The following is a 17,864-nucleotide window of genomic DNA, read 5'->3' on the forward strand; positions in this document are numbered from 1 at the left end:
GGAGAGAGAAAGCCTTCTCTTTCCCAGATTCTCTGATCAAACACCTGGTGGCCTAATTGTGCAGGCAAACTGTTTAACTGTAGCCAGTGGTCTTCATAGCTTCTGGAAAACTTGCCTCTAAGTGCTTCTGATTGTTGCTTATGGAGCCAGGGCTTGGCAACAGAAGGTGACACTGGGTATGTGTTAAAGGACTGATTTCCAGGCTCCCTCTCCCTCTTGACCCTACAAGGGAGGAGACGCGCACTTACTTCATTGGGCAATGGCTCTCTATGGTGGCTGTCCAGGGTCTGCGGGGCCTTTGTGGAAGAGAGGATAAGAGCCCTGCCTTCACTCCTGAGATCACATGAATAATGGATCCACGTGCTTGCTAACAGTGGTGGCTTGCTTTTGGTTAAAAATGCCCTTTTCAGGGACTGGTTTAATTCAAATACTTAGATGGTCTTTTTACCAAAAAGCATCAAAAATCCTATCTCTTCTTAACTGCTCGTTTTCATTATGTTTTCTCGGGGGATGGCCCAAGACTTCCCAGGCCACTAAATGTATAGAAAACACTGTCTGTGAATCAGGTGACTTTGTGAGCATCTTTAATCAAATTTATAAGATTATTTTCTAATATGCTTTGCCTGTCAACTGTCTTGGTGATTTTTTTTTACACCCCACAGTGAAAATGACCCAGCACACAATCTGTTGATGGCGTTCGCTGAATTCGAATTGGGCTTATAATGATTCTCATGTACTTTAAAGTATGATAATCAAGAGGCTATGTTCTTTCATGTGCAACGCTTCCCTTTTCCATCTGGCATACACTGGTAACGGGCGGGTACTCCAGTCACTACGAGAGCCTAAGATGTACCCTGTCGCCCCCACATCTAAAACCCGAGCAATGCATTTGTCAGCTCAATTATTCTGCATCACAATTCCAACATTTCCCAAAGGATAACAACAAACGCCTGAACTGAGAACATGGGGCACCTGGGTGACTCAGTCAGTTAAGCCTCTGCCTTCAGCTCCGGTCATGGTCTCAGAGTCCGCCCCACATCGGGCTCTCTGCTCAGCAGGGAGTCTGCTCTCCCTGTCCCTCCGGTTTGTGTGTTCTATCAAATAAATAAATAAAATCTTCAAAAAAAAAAAAAAACTGGGAATTTAAGCAGCCAGGTGGCTCTAAGGCTAACACTTCAGACCCATGTTGACTTGGGCAAAATTGTGCTATGCGGCAGGCTCAGGAAGGGAGCTGGCAGTGTGTGGCCACAGATAAGGCCCAGTGATCCAAGTCCCTCTGTGATGGGTTCAAAACCACAAATACAGAACACCATGGTTTGGAAGAACCAGCTTGTTCTGGTCCACAAAGTTAGTCAAAGGCCCAGTCAACTAGTTCCTCAAGCTGCTTGATCGGCAGATAACTAGACAGTTCCTGTGCTCTCGTTCTCAAGCCAGAGCATAAGTCTGCAGAAAAAAGGGGCTGGGGAAGGCAAATGAGGCCCTGTAGGAAAGTGATGACAGCAGCACTAAGAGAAAGGGAAGAACAGCTTGGGGGAGGCACCAAGGGAAAAATCAACTCATAAAACATGTGCTGAAAAATCAATCTCTCAATTGTCCGACTCTTTCAACCTGTCATTAAATACAGCAACCCCAGAAGCAGCTGCTGGAACACAAAGTGACTTAACGGTGCCCCCCTCGGTGTACCCAGTGTTAGGACTACACCCCCCCCACCCGTGTGCCAGATGTGAACAAGAAAGCCCAGTCTGTGAGGCCGCCCTGCCCCCGATCCTAGCCCGGGACGGGTGTGTGTGAAGCGCACGCAGGAGACTGCCTCAGCAGATAAGGGGGCGGAAACTTCGTTTGGAGCCTGTAACCAAGTCTCAGTGTCCAGGAGCTTGACAGGGGCAGAAGGCTTGCTACAGACTCCCAAGTTAGGAATGGGGAAGAACAGAGGTGCAGCTGGGCCCAGATGGGCCAGGATGGGGTACAAAGCTGGGCTCTCAGCTCCGTCTCATTCCTCATGTCAATGACACACTATCCCTCCCCACACCATACAAATCCTACAGCAATGGGGGGGGGGGGACGGCAGTCAACCAGCAGCCACTGGGGGGATGGAGGTGGGGAGTGTATCCCAACTTCTCGTTTCCAGGGTGAGAAGCAGAGGGGCGAAAACTCGGCAGGCAAAGCCTCCCGGGAAGTGAGCAGCAGGACCGCCATGCACCGGCTGGTCTGGGCGGGAAGCCCGGCCATTGCACTGTGTCTTGTTTCAGACTGCCCCGCTGCCTTTCACACACACCGCTTCCTGTGAGGATGGCCACACAACGGAAGAAGTGCCAAAACGACGAGGAGGAGAGTGCAGGGGTCAGGCTTTCGGCAGTGAAGCTCCAGGGCTAACCCAGCTCTGGTGAACCGTGGGCAGGGGAGGGGAAGGGAGGGGCGATTCTCTGTCAGGAGCCTTTTGTATTCACTGGGGCTTCTCTCAACAGATCGCTGTGCACCAGCCGATGGGTAAATGGCTCACGTGAGCCGGTTCCCCATGGTAAAATGTTTGGACCAATAAGAAAAATCTGGACACAATTGGAGGCTAATGGAATCCTGGGCAGTCAGCAGCTTTGGGGCTTATGGGAAAGCCTCTGAAACAGCTATTTGGGGGCTGGCTTATTTTTCAGTTTAGTGAACATTGTACAATAAAACCAGATGCAGAACAGACATTGGTGTGGGTTTTAGGTAAACATGAAACCTACTGATATCAGGGCGTGTTTTACACTGTAAATCATGGTCTGCCCTGCGAACTGCCACAGGTCTGAAGCATTAGAAATAACAGAACCACAAAACGATAGAGCTCAGAGCTGAACGGGGCCTCAGAAGGTTCAGGACGGAGCCTTCAGGCTGGTCAAGATTGAGTAGTCCCACTTTACAGATACCGGACAGCGTCTCTTTGAAAGGCTACGTGCCGTGCTCCAGGACACACAACTAAAAGTGACCAAGAGAAGAGGGGAAAGAGGGCAAGTCTTCTCGGTATAACGTGGTGTCAGCGTAGGCCATGTGGGCACAGCTATGTGGCCCACTCAGCCCAGAGGGCTGCCTCTGACTGACATTAACAATAATACAATCCAAGACGCCCTGAGAAACGTGGGCAAGATGGGAACATGATTTTATTTCCCTGGTGCATTTTACTTGTTCAAAGGCTTTGAATGTGTGGTTTTACACTTTCTTCCCCTGCCGGGTATGCTCGATGGGCAGGAAAGGTGACAAGGTGCTCTTGACAGAGAGATCACCAAGTAGGCAGAGAGGCAGGCAGAGAGAGAGGGGGAAGCAGGCTCCCTGCTGAGCAGAGAGCCTGATGTGGGACTTGATCCCAGGATCCTGAGATCATGACCTGAGCTGAAGACAGAGGCTTAACCCACTGAGCCACCCAGGCGCCCTGACGAGGTGCTATCATCACTGTTTTGCGGATGGGGATGCTGGGCGCCGAGGACCAGGCACTACAGCTGCGGACAGTGAGACCCAGTGTCCTCTCCTCTTGGAGGGTTTCCAAAGAACACGTGCCTTCCTCTCTAGTCTGTCTTGTCCTCTGGCCTCCTAGCTCCCACTTCTGAGCCATGAGCCATGACAAAGGGCATAGTAAACCTTGAGAATCAGTCCTTAAGATCCTAATAGGCCAAAGAATAATTTCCTGGAGGGCAAGGCCAGAGACAGGCTGACTTCTGCACCCTTGTAACGTTTTCATCTGGGGTCACGGCTATCCCCGCTGATCAGCTGGCTCCCACACTGCCACCGTTTCCTCTGCAGGCCCCAGACTAATGCCTCCAAAAATGCCAGTTTGATCACTTCACTCTCCTGTTCCAAAATGTCCCCTGGCGTCCAGAGTACACCGAGGATTCACGTGCCTGACATTTAGGACCCTTCCTGATCCAACCCAACAGTAGTCTTCTGTTCTTCTAAAATAATGGTAACAGTAACTATAATAGTAATAGTGGATACTTGTGAGTTTATGAGCCAGGCATTGGGCTAACTGCCTTGTATGTTAACTAGACACTGTTAGCGGTCTACCAGTACCCACACTTCATCACTACCAAAACCTAGATTTTATTCAGTGGCTCATGGGCCTGACACAGACAATGAATCATGATTGGTCTAAGTCAGTGATTCTCAGAGTTCAGTCCCAGAACGGCAGCATCATCAGCTGCTGGGAACTTGTTAGAAATGCAAATTCTCAGGCCTCACTCCAGACCTACTGAATCAGAAGCTCTGGGAGTGGGGCCCAGCAATCTGTGGTTTAACAAATCCTCTAGGGGATTCTACGGCTCACTCAAGTTGGAAAACCAATGGTGTAAACCAATCCTGACAATCCAGATGCCCACTTCCCACACTGGGCGTGGATTTCTTAGTCTGGAGTCATGAGACCAATGTGAAAACCTGGGGGAGCAGTATTCTGGGAAAGCTTTCCTTTTCTTTTTTTTTTTCTTTTTTTTTTTTTTTAATTTTTTTTTTTTTTTTTTGACACAGAGAGATTACAAGTAGGGAGAGAGGCCGGCAGAGAGAGAGAGAGAGAGAGAGAGAGGAGGAAGCAGGCTCCCTGCTGAGCAGAGAGCCTGATGTGGGGCTCGATCCCAGGACCCTGAGATCATGACCTGAGCCAAACGCAGAGGCTTAACTCACTGAGCCACCCAGGCGCCCCTCTGGGAAAGCTTTTAATTTCTTCATAAAGAGGAAGAGAGGCATCTCCTGATAATCTTCTTAATATAAAATTGCAACCCTCACTATGCCCCAACCTTTACTTCCTATCTTCTTACCAACTTTAATTTTTTTCATATCACGTAGAGCCTCTTGACTTTGTTCCTTGTCTATCTCCTCCACCAAGATGCACCCAAGACGGAAGGCCCTTGTCCGCCTTCTTCGGCATGTCCCAATATCCCGATAAGCATGACAGTGTCCAGCAAACTGTGCTAAAAAACCAGGTATGTGTTTACTGATGAATGAATGCAGCTATTTCTGCTATTCCTTTTCTTTCTTGCTTCCTCTTTCTTTCTTGAGGTACTGATGGCTGAGGCTGTGGCAGCCACCTTGAGACCATGAAGCAAGAGAAGCGCAGAAAAACGGGCTCTGACATTGCTGAGCAACCAAGCAATGCCCACCTCAGGGCCTCTTGTTAGGAAGAAAAATAAATCCCTACTTGCTTGAGCCACAGTAGGCAGCTCTCCTACTCCTAATGGCCCCACGCATCCTACCTGACAGATCTATTCAATAATTGAACCTCGATGACAACGGAATTTAGAGGTGAGGAAATGAAATCTCATAGCAGTTAAGGAATTTATGCAAGATCATGTGATCCTGAAGCTATTTTTCTTCTCCGAAATGCCCTCCTTGTGGCTTAAATCCAACTCACCTTTCAGCCCCAAGTGTAAAGGTCTGTGTCCTGTTCCGTGATCACCCCAACCTACCAACAGCCGGCCTGTGGGAAGTGTGTGCCGTCTAGATCATCAGTCTAGGAATCATAAATTATTTGTATTCTTTTCTAAGGAGACTGTTAAATGCTTGTGGATGGGGATCCTAACACATCTTATATGCTCATGTTCCCTCCTCACACACCTGCTGGCGACAATTTCATTCTGACTTGGATGCCGTTAGCTTCCTGAGCAACCCTGACCCAGACGTTTACCCTCTCTATTCTTTGATCTTCTCACCTGAAAGTCGGAGTACCAGCCTGGCAAGCTCCAGATTTATAAGAGAGAATAAACTTTGCTTAGTATCACAGAGCTAAGAGATAACGAAGAGAGTAGCATCTGAGATACTTAGATACTGGTAGTATCTAAGTAGTATCTAAGGCTGCCAGTGCTTCTAGAACAAGCCAGGACAAATCAGTCAGCAACGTCTATGACACAGAGCCTAGCAGGGTAAAGGGCACGAGCGTCAAACACAGCACTTGAGCACAGATACTCAAACCAGATGGCCCCGCCTGGCCCCGAAATGGAAGGGTTGGGAAAAAAGAATTAATTGGTTCCACAGAGAAAAAAAATCACTCTCCAGTCTAATGACACAGGCACGGTGCATAAGGAACACCTGAGATGATGACTCAACGAGAAGAGGAATTTATACTTCCCCAAGAGAGGCAAGAAAGTCCCTTCCTGCTCTGTGGAAGGAGCCAGTTTTTATTTTTGTTTTTTCATGACACTCAGGGGGCTTCCAAGAAAGCTGAGTGCTGACACGGAAGCCCAGAGCCAAGGCCATGTGGAAGGTGAGAATGAAGGAGTGGCTTTAAGAGGCACTGACGACGATGGGCAGCCAGACCCTACTGGTCCTCAGCTGGGGCTGGGCCTCCCCCCAGCGCAGAGCCCTCTGCCTTTCTTTCTTCCGAAGGGGAGTGCCGCCCTCCGCTGGCCTGTCTATGGGACGCAGCCTGTCTGTGGTGGCAGTGGGCCCGGGAGCCTCCTCAGACCCTGCCAAGGGGCCGATTCTCCCACAGCTTCACCTCCTGGGCTCTGCTTTCTTTTTGTTGGATCTGACTCACTTTGATAAGTAGAAAGAGTCAAAAACTATTCTCTTTCCCTTAGTTGGTAAAAAAAATAAAAAGGCTTTTCTTTCAAACGTCCTTTTAAAATTTAAAAGTATGCAAGTCAGAATGGTAGAAATTTAAAGTTGAAATCCAAAGGAAAAAATCATGCAATCCCTACCAGGTTTTAATCTAATTTGCTGGGTTTTAACCTTCAGCTCCAAACCCGTTCCCACCTTCCTTCCCAAAGGTGCCTCTACGCTGTTGTCACTCACTCTCAGACATCCCTGCTCGGCAGCTCTGGGGCGCGCAACTCTGCCACCCTGGCCCGTTTGCTGAGTTCTTCACCCGGTGGTTCCTCGGCTGCTTCCAGCTTGCGTTTGGGGGACGCTGGGCCACTGGGGAGTGGTCTTGGGCCTGTAGAGAAGCAGGTCAAAGTGTCACACGGACTGTGACTAAAGCCAAGATGACCCAAAACTGGGCAGTGGCAGCTCTTTTCCGAGCGGGGAGCCTGCACCGAAGCCGTGCCCACATGTTGCTTCACAGGCCTGCCCCTCAGCCTTCCTTTCGGCAGTGACCTTGCCCTGAAAATGTCTAAGGAGAGCATAACCCAGCAGGCTGGCAGTAGGGCCAGTTCTGGGGCCCAAGCCCCACGGGCTCCAGGCCAGAGACGGATTTGGCTTGTCTGCAGCCCTTGCTTCCAAGGTCAGGCATTGCCCCGGGGACACTGGCTCAGCCTCCTGAGGCAGCACCTCCTCTGCGGAGCCGGCCTGGCCGGGCAAGCTGCGGAAACCCTGGAGGTCTTCCTGGTCTCACCTTACTGATACTTAGCCCAGAGCCCAGGGACGGGGTGCGGGGCGGGGGGGGGGGGGGGAGGGAGGCTAAGAATTCAGCACCATCACCAGGCTGTGCCACCACCTCCTGCCTGGACAAGCATGGCTGCCTCCTTTCTAGCCTCCCTGTCCTTGCTCCTGCCCACACTGTCCCCTCCACACAGCAGGCAGAGTGAGCTTCTGAAAACCTAGATCAGAACCCCGCACCTCCACCCTGCTGACCACCCGGCTGTGCCTTCTCAGAGCACTGACGACAGACTCCTCCCCTCACCCATGCAGAGCCTGGGGACGCCACTCCTGCCACAGCTTGTCCTCGTCTCACTCTGACTCCTCCCTTGAGACATGCCGGCCACCCTGGCTTCCCTTTCTGTTCCTTGCATGTCTCTGGTCTTTTCTTGCTATTCCCTTTGCCTGGAATGCTCTTCTCCTAGTTCCCGGAAAGCCGGGTTCTGCTCGGCACTTGGGTCCCTGCTGAGACGGGCATTCCCGACCGCTCTGATCTGAAGTAGCTGAGGGAGTTCCCCTTCCCCAGCGCCTCTCACGTCAGATCGTTCAATTTTATTTCCCCCAAAGCACTTGTTATTGGAAACGATCTTGCATGGTTCCTTTATTATTTGTCTCTCCCAAGTGGACTATAAGCTCTGCACATGGGGCATAGACTCATTCCGGCCTTTGTCTTCAGCCCCCCGTGACTCTAGTTCTGCGGTGGTCTCTGGACGGACACAGGCCACAGGAGGCCAGCTGCTACTCACCCGCACTGCTCACGCTCCCAGTCTGGCTCGAGCTGGGCTCTGCCACCGGGTTGCTGAGGTCTTCCACACAGGAAGGGACAGATGCCAGCAGACCTGGGGGAGAGGCAGGGGAGCAATCAGAATGTCATCTCACGGGAATGCAGAGAGCCACAGCTGAAGACAGGATGGGCGGCGGGGGACAGGGGGTGCTGGGCCATGACACTGAGGTTCCACTTCTTCCCACCCGCCACACTTCAGAGAGGCCTGATCCAGCCCAGCCTGGAGCGCCCTGTGCTCCGGGAAGTCAAGTCAACTTAATAGCTGAGAAGAGAGTACTTGGTCTCCCTCTGCAGGAAGGACATGGAAATCCCTGCTGAGCCCACAGGGGCGTCCCTTAAGTGAGTGAGGGGATGGGGATGGGAGTAGTGGCTCCTTACAGAGTCCCCGGTAGCGGGACAGCTGCTGGTAAATCTGCTTCATTCGCTCGATGTTGAGCCGGCTGGTCTCAGCGTGGTTGACGATGGGCCGGGGGTAGTCCACACCGATGATGCACTTGGCTGCCTTCTGAATGGACTCGGGGGCATTCCAGGGCTCGTAGATGTATCGAGAGGGGAACCCTTTCAATACGGGCAGGTAGCGCCTGAAACACACATCGGACAGCGGGTCAGCATGCTGCGACTTTCCTTCGAAGGACCAAGGGTATCTACATTTTACTTTTTAAAGATTTTATTTATTTATTTGACAGAGACAGAAAGAGACAGAGAGAGAGGGAACACAAGCACGGGGAGTGGGAGAGGGAGAGGCAGGCTTCCTGCTGAGTCGATCCCAGGACCCTGGGATCATGACCTGAGCCGAAGGCAGACACTTAAGGACTGAGCCACCCAGGCGCCCCCGGCCAAGGCTATCTTATCTTAGGAGCCGGTCCCCGCAGCCAGGAGCCAGACAGCCTGGACTGCATCCTTACCTGATGTAGTCCCCACTGGGGTCCGTGCGGCGGCCGAAGCCCACAGGGCAGTAGCAGTGAAAGAACTGCTGGAAGAAAGCACTGCAGGACAGCCACATCCAGCTGCCTGCGTTCACGCTGAAATCCGCATCGAGGAGCAGCTCATCAAATACCTAGATGGGGAGAGGGTGGGACAGTCAGCCTCGATGGGGACCTACTGCTAGGGTTCTTCCCAAGTTACCACACGCCCCATGGAAGAAAGAGAGCCAAAGCCCTCCTGCTGACGGCAAGCCAAGAAGGATCTGGAGGGGATCCCCTGGGTCCAGGGATCCCGCCCCATGCCCCAGGCCAGAAGAGGGCTACCCTTGCTGGGCCTGATGAGAGGGTATGGGCCAGCTTCCCCTGAGAGAGACTCACCCGGACCCCGCTCTCCCAGCTGACCCAGAGGTCCCCGCGGGTGAGGAAGCAGGCCACGGCGTGCCGGGCCAGATGGTGGATCCAGCCCTCCTGCCTCAGCTGGGTCATGATGGCGTCAATCCAAGGGAAGCCTGTCTTGCCCTCGGCCCACTTGGCCAGGGCCTCGGGGTTGCGGTCCCAGGGGATCTGGATGCAGATGGGGTTCCCTTCCATGCGGTCAAACCTGGGGTTGTTGGTGGCTGCCGTGTAGAAGAACTCTCGCCACAGGAGTTGCCCAAACAGGGAGAGGGGGGGCGTGCTGTTCCGCTTCACCTGGGGGGTGGGGTAGCACAGGGATGTAACACTCGCCCAGCCCTCGGCGCCGGGTCACTCAGACCTCTCCCCAGAGCAGTCTGGAGCCTCAATGAATGTGGTGGCATAGACACGTGAAGGGGCTACGTCCTCGCAGTGGCCCAGCGTGCCCGCAGTCTGAAACCCCAGACCCTGGCTGTGGGCACCGGGAACCCAACTCCTCAGGCCTGGCCCACCCTTGTCCTCAAGGGTCCCTGCTTGGCTCCACTTTCTACAGAGTCAAAGCGAGTTTTCCCATCAGCATGCATAAAAAATGCTCACTTTAGATTCTGGTTAAATAAGAGATTATGACAGCCTGGACCTGGGGTCTGAGGGAATTGAAAGATCAGCCCAGGCCTCCCTGCAAATAGCGACTTTCCTGAAATCCCAAGATTTCAAACTGGCACAGCCACCCCATGCCACCCAATCCTGCTCTAGGCAAGGACAGGGAAACAGCATGAAACGACACGGATGGAAGGTCGACCTGCTGAAGGTGGACAGGTGGATGTGTCCCCCTCTTTTCCTTCTGGGGGCAGGCGCACCACCTTAGGGTTATTTGCCTACAGTCCATAGAGGACAGCCCTGCCTTCAGCCCAGGTCATTTCCTTGTCAGTGGTAGACAGCAGCTGCTCCCGGACTCCCCCATTACATGCTGCGGACCAGCCCCACAGAGGACTGCTGTGCTCTTCTGCTCAGCACTGGCTCCAGTCCTGCCCTCCCTGCCTCCCAGCCCGAGTGCTTGCCCCCCATGCACCTGCTCCCAGTGGATCTGCCACCTCGAGGGTCACACCCTGAGCTCAGCTTTTCGGCCTGTCCTGCTCTTCTTGATAACCTGGAGATTACTTAGATCAGCTGTTTGGGTGGTGCTGGGCTCTGCCACGTTTGAATGTGGACCCCCCCCCGACCTTCTCTGGACCATACACACACGTAAGAACCCCTAGAATCCACAACCCGGTCCCCACCAACCCTCTGCAGGGTGTCTGACTGGCCCAGAAGGCTGGTCCGCGGGGCTGCGAGCGGGGGCAGGGTGTGCTGGCCTCGCCGCCCCCTCACCTTTTTATACAGGTCCCACAGGCGGTAGTAGAAGAGGCGGCACGAGAGGCAGCCGAAGCGCAGGTAGGGGCTGAGGCCCGTGGGGCTGGCCAGCAGGGAGTTGGCATTCATTCGGGGTCTCTCGTAGTTGGCAACCCAGGCCTACAGCGGGAGGAGAAGGTGAAGAAAGGAAAGGCCTGGACATTGCAGAGAACAACCCCGAGGTGCTGGCGTACTTGGCGCTTTGCTTCGCGGCTCATGGCTACATGGCTTCTCCCGTGGGGTCTGAACAACCCACTGGGGCAGCACTTATCAGTACCTCCTCTTGAAAATGAACCACGAAGCTCGAAGGGTTATGTGGCTCTTCTGGGGTTACAGAGGTGCTAAGAACCAGGGATGGGGGGACATAGCTGCCAACTCCAGATTCCATCTCCAGCTGAAAACTTTTTCTTCCGTAACTCCTCACACCCTCTTTCTCCTTGTGATTTGTGATGCCTCCTTCACAAACTTTACAACTCTGCAGGCCTCCTCCTCCACACTTCCCCACCACCCCTCAATAGACAACTTTGCTTTTTGCTGAAATGCAAACCTTCAGCTGAAAAACTCCTCAACTCTTAGCCACCAAATCTGCAAACTCAACTATGTCCACGCCTCCCCCTCCCCACCGCCTCTCCCTCTCCAGTGATTCTGCCCAAGGCCAAGGCCTCCCCTGGCTCTAAATCTCTCCCCTCTTCCTTCCCCTGCACCTTCCATCTCTCTCTCTCTCTCTCTCTCTCTCTCTCTCTCTCGTTTCCACTCCAATAACATTGGGCAAATCATGTTGTTTCTTTGAAAACAAAAGAAAAAAAAAAAAAGGCCCTTTAGGAAGCCTGTGGACCATGTCCCACAGCCAGAGGCACTTCTTGGCTTCTGCCTTCACTGCTCCCTCCCCCAGGCTGGCTCCCACCAGAGTCTCGGTGATCTCCATGCCACTGAGTCCTGCAGGCGCCTGCCTGGCATATTTGTGGACCTCTCAGCACACCTCACCCTACTCCAGCCTCCACACCCTCGTTCCCTTGGCCTCTGGTCTCCACACGTTCCTGGCTGCCTCCACGTGGCTGGCTGCTTCCCCTCCCAACCCCTTCAGCGTTGGCATCTCAGGGCTCTGTGCTGGGCCCCGACTCAACTGTGTTCCTGGGGAGGCATGTCCAAGCGCCATGGCTCCCAACACTACCTCTGTGCAGGGGATCAACACGTTGGTGGCTCCAGCTCGAACTGCTCGCCTCCTGCTTCGCTAGACTCCCAGATCTCTCCAGCCAGCTCCCTGCCAGCAGCTCTGCCTGACTGCCATCCAGGCCCCTCAAAATAAGAGCTTTTGTCTTCAGACCACCCTTCCATGGGCATTCCTATCTCAGAAAGTACATGGTCGTCCACTTGGATGCCCAAGCCAGAGGCCTGGCAATCACCTTTGACTTCCTTGTCACCAAACCCTGTCAATTCTACTGTTCAAATTCTCCTCCCATCTGTCCTTTTCTTCCCAGCCCTCTTGCTACTAACCTGGCTCAGGCTAAAATGTAGACTAGACAACTGTGACAGCCTCCCAGCAAGACCTTCCCGCCTCTCTTCTCAGCCCCCTCTAATTCCATCTCCATACCAGGAGCAGGGCAATGGCTCAAGAACACCGTCCTGCACTGGGCTTCCTGTTGCTCTTAGGACAGAGCCCCAATCTTTTTTTTTTTTTTAAATTAAAAAAATTTTTTTATAAACATGTAATGTATTATTAGCCCCAGGGGTACAGGTCTGTGAATCGCCAGGTTTACACACTTCACAGCACTCACCATAGCACACACCTTCCCCAAAGTCCATAACCCAACCACCCTCTCCCTACCCCCCTCCCCCCGGGCCCCCTCAGTTTGTTTTGTGAGATTAAGAGTCTCCTATGGTTTGTCTCCCTCCCAATCCCATCTTGTTTCATTTATTCTTTTCCTTCCCCCCAACGCCCCCACGCTGCATCTCCACTTCCTCGTATCAGGGAGATATGATAGTTGTCTTTCTCCGATTGACTTATTTCGCTAAGCATAATACCCTCTAGTTCCATCCATGTCGTTGCAAATCAGAGCCCCAATCTTAAACATGACTTATAAGTAACCGACTGGGTGAGCCTGTCTTTCTAGCTTCATCTCTCGTCACTCTCTGTAAGCACCATGCTCTCGTGGCCCTCTGCACGCAGCTCCCTCGGCCCGGAATGTTGTCCTGCTTTTCACTCACCTTCCCCTGGTTAACTCTGACTCTCCCTGCAAGTCTCAACCTAACAGTCCCTTCCTCTTCAGGTAGCCCCTCAGGTGTTGGGTTAAGTGCCTCTGCCAAACACTAGGTATATTTGCCTGCTCACGCCCTTCCGCACCTCCCTCCGAAAGCCTTTTTATGTTAAGTAAAATACAGATACGGAAGTAACACGATGTGTGGCTTAACAAATTATTCTAAGGCAAACACTCGTGCAACCATCACAGCAGTTCAAGGACTAGACCTCTGCCGGCCGCCCCAGAAACCCATCCGTCATGGTCCCTTCCCGGCCTCACAAGTGACCGCTCACCCAACTTTTATAATAATCACTTCTTTGCATGTAAAAATGTTAACATTTTTCTAGTTTGGCAAAGCACATTTGGAGGGAGGGCTTTATCTTTTCAGTTTTTCCTTGCATTTTTTAGAGGGGTAGAGGAGCAGAGGGAGAGGAAGAATCTTAAGCAGGCTCCATGCCCAGCAAGGAGCCTGACTCGGACACTTAACCAACTGAGGCACCTGGGTGCCCCTGTTCCTTGCATTTTTAAGTGGGTTTTTTTCAACTGCACATGCATCTGTAGGCACTACCGTGTAGCCCTGGCCATCTATGGGACTATGGTGTGTTATTTAAGTTTCTTTTAGTCTACATATTTCGGTCATTTCTTCCTTTCCCTTGCAGTTTTTTGGGGGAAGAATCCAGGCCATTTGACTTGTACTGATTCTCACAGTCTGCATTTTGCTATTTGCACACTCATGGTATACTGCCTGCAAATTGGTGGCTGGTACCAGAGACAGGAATGGACTCACGTTTGATTCCACAAGGCTGTGGGGGGACAGAATGCCTGCCCAGAGCTCTTTATGGGGTCAGCAGTCATTAATGTACAACGCGGCATCATTGAAGGCTGCAAAATGCTGCTGTTCTATCATTCCATTTTCATTTAAAAATGGGGATACTTGGGCGCCTGGGTGGCTCAGTGGGTTAAAACCTCTGCCTTCAGCTCAGGTCATGATCTCAGGGTTCTGGGATAGAGCCTGGCATCAGGCTCTCTGCTCAGTGGGGAGCCTGCTTCCCCCTTCCCCACCTCTCTCTGTTTGCCTCTCTGCCTACTTGTGATCTCTGTCTGTCAAATAAATATTTTAAAAATGGGGATATTTTATTTTATTTTTTAATGATTTTATTTATTTATTTGACAGACAGAGATCACAAGTAGGCAGAGAGGCAGGCAGAGAGGGAGAGGAGGAAGTAGGCTCCCCACTGAGCAGAGAGCCGGATGCGGTCCAATCCCAGGACTCTGAGGTCATGACCTGAGCCCAAGGCAGAGGCTTAATCCACTGAGCCACCCAGGTGTCCCCCAAAATGGGGATACTTTAAAAAGAGATGCTTGCCCTCTACTATCTTGGGTAACCCAGTAGTAAAGATCACATGGTTTGTCTCCCCTTTTCGGTGATAGCACCGAATTTTCTTGCAGTGATCCAGCCTTCCCTAATCTCAGCCCAAGTGGGTGAAGTGGAGCTAAGCTCCCCTTCGGACTCTGGGAGCAGGCTCAGGATGCAAGTCTGGCCAGGGAGAGCACCCCCTTCCCTGCCCATGGTGACTGAGTCAGGCCAGTGAAAACACTCCTCGGGACTTTTCCAGGAGCTTTTGGGAAAGAGGCACACCACTTCCTCTGGTGCACTAAGCAGATGGAAAATAAGCTGCCGGGGACCACTTTGCCACTGTTGAAGGAAAGCCTACCTGAGAATGAACTAAGTGAGAGGGAAGCAGAGCTCGAGAGATGGAGAGTGCATCCCCGGTAGCATTCTTCAGACATCTGGGTCCAGCAGCGCCTAAAGGCTACATTTAGACTCTTACTTACGTGAGTTCAAAAACACCCTTTTCAAAAGTCAGCTTGCAAATATGAACTGATTAATAGAATTTTCTTGCTCTTTGCTCTCCTAACCCTTTGAACTGCTCTTCTCCTGACCCAGAGTACATTGTAATTCCTTGTTTCATGCCTATCATCTGTAATAACCCACTCTCCTAGAGACAGACTCCAAACCCGCCTCACCGAGCAGTCTTTCCAACAGCTAAGCCATCTTGACATGAGTAGATAGATGCTCACTTCAGAGTAAGAAAACGGAAGACTAAAATAAACCTCCTCAGAGCAGCGTACACTCCTGCTCACAGCCCCCTTGGCTTCTCCTGGCTGTGTAGGACACAATGTTCCCACTGGCCACCAGAGAGTCTGAAGGATCCTGACACAGGGCCCCATGACAAAGCAGACCCTCCAGGGGTACATGGAAAAGGAGACCCTGACTGGGGATCGAAGGGGCAGCCCTCCACGGAGCGCTTTTAATGGGATGATAACCCACAAGGCTCTAAGTTAGTTCTTTATACTTGTCTTACTCTATTCCTGCATTTCGTTTGTCACCTCCACCACTCTGCCCCCTGGCCTGGCCTGTGTCCTCAAACTGATATGGACAAGGAAAGCTGGTCCTGCCCATAGCCCTTGGACATCAGTCTCATCCTTCTCAGTCGGTGGGGCTGGCTGAAGGTAACATCTAGATAGGGGCATCAAGGCCTCTGTGCCTAAGGGAGGTGGGGCTTGTGGCACGTTTTCACTGCCGGTGAGGCACCTCCAGGGCTGGGAAGCATTTTTCCTATGTATCTGCCTATTTTTCCTTGTTCCATAGGTATCACCTGGCTGCTGGGCCAAATGCCTACCTATCTGAGAGTATGAAAGGTTGTGAACCAGTCTTCAAACCAGCAACAGTGGGCAGGAAACCAGCAGCTAACTCAAGTCACTAGAACCTTCTCTGGTCCTCTATTCCCAGGGTCATGGAAGCCATGTGACACTGTTCAGGAGTGCCTTTGGGTCCTCAGTCTCTTTCCTTCCCCCTGCCAATCCCCACTTCGCTGGGAGGTGGACCATCTGTTCTCTGTGTCCAAACAAATGGAAATCAATGCCTTGGTGGGGACCAAGCAAAAGGTGAGGAGGGGACACATAAACACAAAGAAATTAATCTTATGGGCTTCACTGACCAACTACCGTCCTAGTAAGGGGAACCTGCAATCTAGTGTAAGTTCTAGAATCACACAGAACAAGATCTCAGTCTACTACTTCCTAACAGTGTGATCTCAGGCAAGTTACTACCTTCTCTAAACCTTAATGTCTTAACCTGTCAAACAAAGGGCTTAACACCTACCTTGCAGGGATGTTGAGAAGACAACAGGAAATCATGCAAGTAGGTACCTCAGGCAGTGACCAGCATGTGGTAAGCACTCACTGAATGGTAGCTACCATTACTGCTGTTCCTGCCCCAGGAATGTTTTTCACTTTTAAGCACTCCGAGCTAAGAGGCACTAAAGGCCATGAAGCTGACCCTCACATCCCCTGCTTCCTGGGTGCTAGCCCCCGAAGTTCTGTGTCCCAGAAGTGGGGGCCATACCTTCCGTTCCAAATGCTTATCCAGGCGGGCCAGAGCTTCTGTCTCTCCTCCTTGCCAAACAGCGGGGCCCAGTCCTTCAGTAGGGAACCCTACGGGAGGAGGAGAAGGTCACAGGACCAGAGGTCAGGCCATTTCAGTGATAGCTCAGCAAGTCTTGGCACATCGGTACGGTCTTTGAGCTTTGTGGGAACTGAACCGTGTGTTCTTGGTGCTGCTGGGGCTGAGATTGCCCTAACACTTCAGCGTCTGCCAGGCCATCCTGGTTCTCTTTCCACTGTGACTTTTTTTCCTGTCCTTTCCCTTGCCTTCCCTATCCCAGCCACTCCTCATTCCAAGCACAGGAGAACAATCCTGTACTGCCTGCCCTATCAGGTTGGCTGGCAATGACTGGTGCTTTCAGGTGAGAAAGGATAAGTTTATTTGGGTCAAAAAATGGGGACTAGGGGAGGAAGGGGAGAAAGGGTATAGTCAGTAACCTGAGGGGCTGACAGACCCCCCCCTTCCAGTGCAAGCAACATTACTTAATTTAGTATTGAGGAGCCCACGGATGCCAGCACTAGACCGTGCCTATCTCTTCTGAGTGAGAAAAGTACAAAAACAGGAGCAGAAATTAGAAACGTAACATTACATATATGAGTAGGAACAGAAAAGACTAGAGAGACATGCTCCAAAATGAGTAGTGGCTATCTCTGGGTGGTGGGGTCCTAGTGACTGTTATTTCCATTCTGGTTTCACTATATCTTCTACGCCATGGATAACATGCATCACTTTGACAAAGACAAAAAAATCTGGTCAGTTGTTTTACAAACAAAGGGGCTCTGGGCAGGAAGTACGCACCCAGCTCCTCGAGGGAGGGCACGCCATAGGTGTCATCGTGGTTCTCCTGGATGTCGGCCCTGCAGCTCTCCATCTGCTGGCTCGTCACGGAGCCCACGGGCTTCTTGGGCAGCTCCATGCGGCTGATGATGGCCTGAAAGCGCTTGTAGGTAAGGGGTGGCTTCTGCCCATTCAGCTCAATGATCCTGGGAATCCCAAAGCACAACTCCCGTCATGCACAAGGCCCTCATTTCAGGTCCCTGCCCACCCAGAAACGAGCCCAGACTCTGAAGGCTTAGAGGGTGGCTTTCCTCATCCACTTACGGGTCCCACCCCTAAGTGGAAAGGAAGGGGCAAGGGAGGCCACATCTCCATTTTACCGAGAGGGAAAATGAAGCCCAGAGAGCAGGAGCAGATGCCTCAGGTAATGGAGCAAGGCAGGGCCAAAGCTGGGACTCAATTCCAGGTTCCCTGGTGTCGACGTGGAGCCTCCTAAAGACAGAGACTGACCGTATCTCTCTAATCACAGGAAAGTCCCCACTAGTCTTCTTGGTACTCAGCCTGTGTGTCCAAGTCATGGGAATCCCCATGGCGCCTTTCTC

At 52.1% G+C, this 17,864-nt stretch overlaps 1 protein-coding gene across 1 annotated transcript in view; it reads right to left on the reverse strand.

Moving 5' to 3' along the window:
- The window catches only part of LOC111149583 (cryptochrome circadian clock 2), a 36,140-nt gene that overhangs the window by 4,930 nt on the left and 13,346 nt on the right, over nt 1–17,864 (reverse strand). Inside the window, exons 4-11 of the mRNA XM_022506701.1 lie at nt 17,284–17,468; nt 16,447–16,535; nt 10,780–10,920; nt 9,397–9,708; nt 9,001–9,152; nt 8,474–8,676; nt 8,058–8,150; nt 6,748–6,889 (exon numbers count right to left, since the gene is read on the reverse strand). Coding sequence (XP_022362409.1) covers nt 6,750–6,889; nt 8,058–8,150; nt 8,474–8,676; nt 9,001–9,152; nt 9,397–9,708; nt 10,780–10,920; nt 16,447–16,535; nt 17,284–17,468 — 1,315 coding nt within the window. The 3' untranslated portion in view covers nt 6,748–6,749. The remainder of the gene's footprint in view (nt 1–6,747; nt 6,890–8,057; nt 8,151–8,473; nt 8,677–9,000; nt 9,153–9,396; nt 9,709–10,779; nt 10,921–16,446; nt 16,536–17,283; nt 17,469–17,864) is intronic.

The sequence above is a fragment of the Enhydra lutris genome, unplaced genomic scaffold, assembly GCF_002288905.1.
Source record: "Enhydra lutris kenyoni isolate GAN:26980312 unplaced genomic scaffold, ASM228890v2 scaffoldscaffold22, whole genome shotgun sequence".
In the NCBI taxonomy this organism is placed as follows: domain Eukaryota; kingdom Metazoa; phylum Chordata; class Mammalia; order Carnivora; family Mustelidae; genus Enhydra; species Enhydra lutris.